This window comes from Tetrahymena thermophila (genome assembly GCF_000189635.1).
Source record: "Tetrahymena thermophila SB210 genomic scaffold scf_8253981, whole genome shotgun sequence".
Classification (NCBI taxonomy): domain Eukaryota; phylum Ciliophora; class Oligohymenophorea; order Hymenostomatida; family Tetrahymenidae; genus Tetrahymena; species Tetrahymena thermophila.
The window spans coordinates 1-7660 of record NW_002475997.1 but is presented as its reverse complement, the minus strand read 5'-3'; the positions used below and the strand labels follow the sequence as shown (position 1 = coordinate 7660).

Here is a 7660-nt window from a genome sequence, read left to right as displayed (position 1 = left end):
ATCTATATTAAATGATCCAATTATAAAATACTAAATAAAAAATATAACCCTAGATTCTTCCTTTTTCAAGGCTACCTACACAGACGAATAATAAATAACAGGTTGAACATACATATTATATTTTATTATTCAAATGTTTTTATAATTAGTAATCCTTTTTTCTGCACTTTTTATCATTGATAGAAACACATTTTAAAGGCAACTAATCTTTTTGATTTAAGACACTGGTTTTTTACTTTTAATTATTATGATTTATTGATTCCTTAATCACTTTTAATAAAAATTATTGAAAAATAACAAAAAAAAATTACATATTATAAAATTTTTAATTAATTAAATATTTTTTTTTAAATCAAAGAATAAAAAAACATAAGCAAAATATAAAAGAATAAAAAAATATATCAAAATAAAGCTAGTAGATAAATAAATAAATTAAAAGAGTTATATTTTTATAAATCCTTTAAAATAATAAAAAATATCACAATTCAAAATAAATAAACTATTTTTACTCAAGATAAAGCTTCAAATTTGAGAGCTTTGGACACTTTCCTAAATAGAAGCCTAAACTTGATGCACCAATTACACCAATTTAATTGGGTCTTTTTAAATATTTTAGTTTGTCATTTAGAAGGAAAAAATGAAGAAAAAAAATAAATAATAAGAAATTTATTTATTTATAATAAAAGCAAAGGTATAAAATGAAAAAATTAGTTAAAATAACAAAGTAATATAAATAAGAAAAAGAAAAATTTATCAAATAAAAAGTTCATAAATAAATTATAGTTATATTATGGTTTTAAATTCATTTTTATATTAAAAAATATCACAATCCAAAACAAATAAACTGTATTTATTTACCTTAAATCAAGTGTCAAATTTGAGAGATTAGCGCACATTGCTAAAGCAAAACCTAAGCCTGATGCACCTTCATCACCAATTATATTGTAACTTTTAAATATTGAAGAAAAAAATACCATAATTTGTTATTAGTTAGTTAGAAGGATAAATGTACAAAAATGAATAAATAATATGAAATAATTTAATTAATAATAAAAGTAACAAACAGTTGAAAGGTAAAATTTAGTTAAATTAGCAAAGAAATAAAAATAAATATATAAAGAAAAATTAATCATATAAATAAATTAAAAGAGTTATATAGTTTAAATTTCACTTAGACATTAATAATATCACATTGCAAAGCAATAAACTATTTTTACCATAGACCAAGAAACAAATTTGATAGATTAGTACATGTTGCTAAAGCATAACCTAAGCCTGATATACCTGCATCGCTAATTTGATTGCTACTTTTTAAATATAGAATAAAATATTATTAATTTATTATTAACTAAAAAGAAAAATGAAGAAAAAAGAATAAATAATATGAAGTGAATTAATTAATAATAAAAGCAGTAGTTAAAAATGAAAAAATTAATTAAATTAAAGAACAATTAAAAAAGAAAAATTAAAATTTATAATTTTAAATGCTAATAAATAAATAAATTAAAAGAGTTAGTTAGCTATTTACAGTAATTAAAATTCTCTTTTATATCAAATAACATCACAATTCATAACAAATAAACTGTTTTTACCCTAGATCAAGCCTCAAATATTAGAGATTAGTGCATATTTCTAGACCAGAGCCTAAGCCTGAAGCACCATTATCAGCAATTTAATTGTCACTTTTTTAATATTGAAAAGAAATATATAATTAATTAGTAAATAAGAAAGAAAGAAAAAATGAAGAATTAATGAATTAATAATGAAAGTAAAAGTTAAAAATGATTAAAAGATTTATTATATTGCTTGTTTTAAATTCATTTTTATATTAAAAAATACACAATCCAAAATAAATAAACTGTTTTTACCTAAGATTAAGAGTAAGATTTAAGAGATTAGTGCACTTTACCAAACCAGAGCCTAAACCCGATATACCTTCATCACCAATTTAATTAGAGCTTTTTAAATATATTGAAGAAAAAAATATTTATTAATTGAAGTTGAAAATAAAAAAATTAGTTAAATTAACTAAGAAATAAAAATAAATTTAAAAAAGATAAAGAAAAATTAATCATAAAAAAAGCTAATAAATAAATTAAAGAGTTTTTAAAATTCCCTTCTATATAAAAAAACATCACTATCAAAAATTAATAAACTGTTTTTACCCAAGATCAAGTGTCAAATTTGAGAGATTAGTGTAATTAGATAAACCAGAGCCTAAGCCTGAAGCACCATAATCAGCAATTTAATTGCCACTTTTTAAATATTGAAGAAAATAATAAAATTAATTACTTAGTAAGAAGAAAAAAAATGAAATAACAAGAAATTCATTAATTCATAATAAAAGCAAAATTTAATTAAAAATGATAAAATTTGTTGTAAATAAATAAAAATAAATATTAAAAAATGGAAAATAATTCAAATAAAAAGTTAAAGAATAAATTAAAAGAGTAAGTTAATAATTAATTATATTGTTTTAAATTCTTTTTTATATTCAAAAATATCAAAAATAAATAAACTGTTTTTACCAAAGACCAAGTGCCAAATTTGTGAGGTTAGTGCACTTTCCGAAAGCAGAACCTAAGCTTGATGCACCTTCGCCACCAATTTAATTAGAACTTTTTTAATATTGAAGAAAAAAATATAATTTATAAGTTATTTTGAAGGAAAAAATGAAGAAAAAATATAGAAGAAATTAATTCATATTAAAAGCAAAGGTTTAAAATGAAAAAATTAGTTAAATTAACAAAGAAAAAAAAACAAATTTCAAAAAGAAATGAAAAATTAATTGAATATAGATCTAATAAATAAATATAAAGAGTTAGTTAGTTAGTTAGTTAGTTAGTTAGCTATATTGTTTAAAATTCACTTTTAAATTCAAAAATATTACAATCCAAAATAAATAAATTGTTTTTACCCAATATTAAGTGTCAAATTTGAGAGATTAATGCAATTTGGTAAACCAGAGATTAAGCATGAAGCACCATAATCAGCAATTTTATTGCAACTTTTAAAAAATTGAAGAAAAAATTTAATTAATTAATTAGTTAGTTAGTTAGAAGTAAAAAGTGAAAAAAAATAATAAGAAAGGAATTAATTAAAAATAAAATCAAAAGTAAGTTGTTGAAAATGGTAAAATTAGTTAAATTAGTAAAGAAATAAAAATAAAAATTAAAAAGAATAGAAAAATAAATAAATAAAATAAAAAGTTAATAAATAAATTTAAAGATTAATTCTATTTTTTAAGTTCTTTTTTTTTCTTCAAAAATATCATATTCCAAAACAAATAAACTATTTTTACTCAAGATTAAGCGTCAAAGTCTCGAGATTAGCCCACCCTCCTAAACCAAAAATTAAGCCTGATGCATTTACATCACCAATTTGATTGTTACTTTTTAAATATTGAAGAAAAAAATATCATTTATTAGTTATGTTGATGGAAAAAAAGTAAAAATATGAAATGATAAGAAATTTATAAAGCAAAAGTTGAAAATGAAAAAACTAAAAATTAGTTAAATTAGCAAAGAAAGAAATAAATATTAATAACAAAAAGAAAAATTAAAAAATTAAAAGAGTTAGTTACTTAGTAATATTGTTTAAATTCATTTTTATTTTTATTTTATATTAAAAAAATATCTCAATCAAAAAAAATCAAATAAACTGTTTTTACGTAAGATCAAGTGTCAAATTTTATAGATTAGTGCACTTAGCTAAAGCAGAAACTAAGCCTTATGCACCATCATCACCAATTTAATTGTTACTTTTTAAATATATAAAATATAATTTATTAGTTATTAGGAAGGAAAAAATAGAATAAACATCATAAAAATAATATGAAATAATTGACTAGTTAAAAATAAAACAAAAGTTTAAAATAATAAAATTAGTTAAATCAACAAATAATAAAAAGAAAAAGAAATCTAATAAAAATATAATAAATAAATATAACAAAAAAGATGCTTTTACAAGAGATAAAGTTTTAATTTTATGAGATTAGTGCACATTCTTAAACCAGAGCCTAAGCTTGAAGTGCCTTAATTACCAATTTGATTGTAACTTTTTAAATTTTGAAGAAAAAAATTATAATTAATTACTAGTTAGAAGGAAAAAATCAAGAAAAAATATGAAATGATAAGTAAGTAAGGAATTAATTAATTAATAGTAAAAGTAAAAGTTGTAAATTAAAAAATTAGTTAAGCTAACAACGAAATAGAAATACATGCGAAAATGAAAATTGAAAAGAAAAATTAATCAATATTTAAACTAATAAATAAATTTAATTAGTTTTTTTGTTTTAAATTTATTTTTATATTAAAAAATAACACAATCCAAAACAAGAAAACTGCTTTTACACGATAAAAAGTGTCAAATTTGAGAGATTAGTGCAATTTGATATAGCAGTACCTAATTCTGATGCACAATCATCATCAATTATATTGTCACTTTTTATATATTGAAGAAAATTATGTTTTAATTAATTACATTGAAAGAAAAAATCAATAAAAATATGAATTTATAAGAAAGGAATTAATTTATTAATATTAAAAGTTAAAGTTGAAAATGAAAATGAAAATTAATTAAATAAATATTTGTAAATAAAAAAATGAATATAAATGAGAATTTCTATTTAAAAAAATATTATGAATTAATTGAAAATTAAAGATAAAAAAAACTTTTATAAAATTAATATAAATAATTTGAATATACCTAAGATCAATACTGAGATTCTAATGAGATTAAAGTGGAGAGTTTAAAAACTTTTTAATTAATAAAAATAAATTTAAAGAATGTTTATAAAAAAATAAATAATTACCTCTTTTAGATTCAAAGTATTTTTATTTTCTTATATCATTTATTTTTTTTCTTTCAAAAATATTGGAAAGCAATTTATTGAAATTTAATTAATTAAAAGTATTAATTTGCTTTATATGAAATTAATTTGTATAAAATGAGCAAATAAATTAGAATAATTATCAAATATAATTTATATATTTACTTTTATAAAATTTTACACAAAAATGGTTAGTGTGATTATTATTATTATTAAATCTTAATGTTTATATTTAAAATTTATACATTAAAATATAGTAGGAATAAGTGATGGATAGATAGCCAGTCAGTCATATTTAAAACAAATTTTAGTAATTAATTAAAATACTTAAATTTTATAAAATAATTTTTATTTAATAGATTTTTATTGTTTTAGTTTTTATTTATTTATTTATTATTTCTCGAACTATTTTCAAATCCCATAAGTTTTTTTTTGAAGCACCAAATAAATGCATTTATACCTATTAAATACATTTTTAATAAATAGGATAATTTTTAAGTTATCAATAGTTAAGATAAATTTAAAAAAAAATAGATTTAATACATAAAAGATTTATTAATAAATAAATTAAAAGAATTTATTTATTTCATAAGTGTAAAGAGGAATTCGAATTTTGTGATGGAGTTTATTGAGTCTAGGCAATTGATTCCTTAAACTCAGTGAGTTTGGGTATGTGTGCATAAGTGGGATTTCAAGTAAAAACAAAAATGGGATTTGTATTCATTTAAAAGTTAACTATACAACAAATCAAGTATAGCACTTTACAATTCTAAAAAATAATCTTCACTATTTATTAGCGATGATTTAAATAATATTTAAAAATAAACAAACATTATTTAATTAAAGATTATGTATAAATATATAAAATTTATTTTCTGATATATTTTGATGCATTAAATGAAAAATAGTAATTAAGTATGTCATCAAAATAATTACTATCTCTTTGATTTAAATTTATTTTTAATATATATCTATTTATCTTTCTCTTGCTTTCTCTTTAGTCTTTCTTTTTTTAAATAAAATGCCTTTTACTTAACCAAAACTTCTTTTTTTCTGTCCTGAATCAGAGTTAATCATAACTTTTTTTCATTTAGTTTTTCTTTTTATTAAAAAATTTAGCCTAATTCTAATTATATTAATAATACTTTTTAAATACTGAAGGTACTTACTTATCTTTAATATACTTTTAAGATAAAAGTAATTTGAATTTGAATGAATAAAAAAACCTAAAAATTAGGAATAAAGAAAGTATTTTTTTTAAAGTTTATTAAAACAATATAATAGTCAATGACATGATTTTCAACATTTGTCAATATTATAATAAAACAGCCTTCTGTCAGTAATTTGATGGAGGAATTACTACCAAAAAATCTACTAAATAAAAATTATTTTATTAAAATGGAAGTACTTTTATTAATTGCTAAATTTTTATCAACTTATATCTCTTTATCTACCCATCTTTGGTTCTTGCTATATTTTAAGTATATACATACATGCTTTCAATAGAAATATTAAGATTTAATAATGGTTGCTGCACTAACTTTTTGTTTTATCTCTTCATAAAAGCAAATTTACAAATTTGAATATTTGATAATTATTATAATTTAATTGTTATTTTTCTACAATTTAATTTCAAAAAAAAGTAAATTTATTAATTAATTAAATTTCCATAAATTATTATTCAATATTTTTAAGATAAAAATAAATAAATGATAAAAGATAAAAAATATTTTAAAAACGTAGAAGAAGTAAATATTTATTTTTTCATTAAGGTTGTTTAAATTTATTTTTATTAATAAAAATAGTTCTTAAACTCTTCACTTTAATCGCATTAGGTTCTCAGTTTTTCTCTAAAGTAAAATTAATTTATTACAATATATTTTTCATAAGAGCGCTATTCTTGGTTAATAAAAATATTTTTTTAACTATTTTAACTTAATTTTCACACTATTTTGATTGTGTTTATTAATTTTTCATTTTTTTTATATTTAATATTTTTTATTTATTTTTTCCCTCTAATTAACTCTTTATTTTTTCTTCAATATTTAAAAATGGCAAATGGAATTATCTATTTATTTATTTATTTATTTATATTTTATGCTTGTGATTATTTTCTTTCTTTCTTCATTTGTTAATTTACGTAATATTTTCATTTTCAAATATTGCTTTTAAATTTTAATTAATCGATTAATTCATTTCTTATAATTTCCTATTTTTTCTTCATTTTTTCTTTCAAACTAACTATTTAACATAATATTTTTTCTTCGTTTTATAAAAAGTGAAAATAAAATTGGTGATAAAGATGCATCAAGTTTAGGTTCTGCTTTAGGAAAGTGCACTAACCTCTTAAATTTGGAACTTTATCTTAAGTAAAAACAGTTTATTTGTTTTAGATTTAGATATTTTTTAATATAAAAATGTATTTAAAACGATATAACTAACTCTTTTAATTAGTTTATTAGCTTTTTACTTGATTTATTTTTCTTTTTTTTATTCTGATTGTGTGTTTTTTTTCTTGATTTGTAAATTTAACTCATTTTTTCATTCACTGTAAATTAATTAATTTCTTATTATTTCATATTTTTTCCTTATTACTAACTAATTAACTCTTTATTTTTTATTCAAAATTTAAAAAGTGGCAATAAAATTGGCGATGAAGGTGCAACAGTCTTAGGTTCTGGTTTAGGAAAATGCACTTATCTTTCAAATTTAACACTTTATCTTCTGTAAAGCCGTTTATTTGTTTTGGTTGAGATATTTTTAAATATTAAAATGAATTTAAAGCAATATAACTTAATTAATTTATTTATTAGCATATAGTAGATAAGG

The 7660-nt window shown here is 18.6% G+C and overlaps 3 protein-coding genes across 3 annotated transcripts; 1 reads left to right on the top strand and 2 right to left on the bottom strand. All coding sequences in view use genetic code 6, as the record gives it.

The window, feature by feature from the left end:
• Window positions 1–173: 173 nt before the first annotated feature.
• Window positions 174–4852, bottom strand: TTHERM_002653450 (cyclic nucleotide-binding domain protein; the record flags this gene model as incomplete). The annotated part of the gene is made up of 15 exons (XM_012800751.1): window positions 174–270; window positions 510–599; window positions 859–948; window positions 1218–1307; window positions 1593–1682; window positions 1869–1958; window positions 2166–2255; window positions 2529–2618; window positions 2918–3007; window positions 3302–3391; window positions 3671–3760; window positions 3967–4056; window positions 4353–4442; window positions 4708–4757; window positions 4814–4852. The coding sequence occupies 15 exons, from the start codon at window positions 4850–4852 to the stop codon at window positions 174–176; spliced, it is 1266 nt and encodes a 421-aa protein (XP_012656205.1).
• A 166-nt stretch (window positions 4853–5018) lies between these two features.
• Window positions 5019–5494, top strand: TTHERM_002653449 (hypothetical protein; the record flags this gene model as incomplete). The annotated part of the gene is made up of 2 exons (XM_012800750.1): window positions 5019–5141; window positions 5318–5494. The coding sequence occupies 2 exons, from the start codon at window positions 5019–5021 to the stop codon at window positions 5492–5494; spliced, it is 300 nt and encodes a 99-aa protein (XP_012656204.1).
• A 1529-nt stretch (window positions 5495–7023) lies between these two features.
• On the bottom strand, window positions 7024–7410 carry TTHERM_002653448 (hypothetical protein; the record flags this gene model as incomplete). The annotated part of the gene is made up of 1 exon (XM_012800749.1): window positions 7024–7410. The coding sequence occupies one exon, from the start codon at window positions 7408–7410 to the stop codon at window positions 7024–7026; it is 387 nt and encodes a 128-aa protein (XP_012656203.1).
• Window positions 7411–7660: the final 250 nt, after the last annotated feature.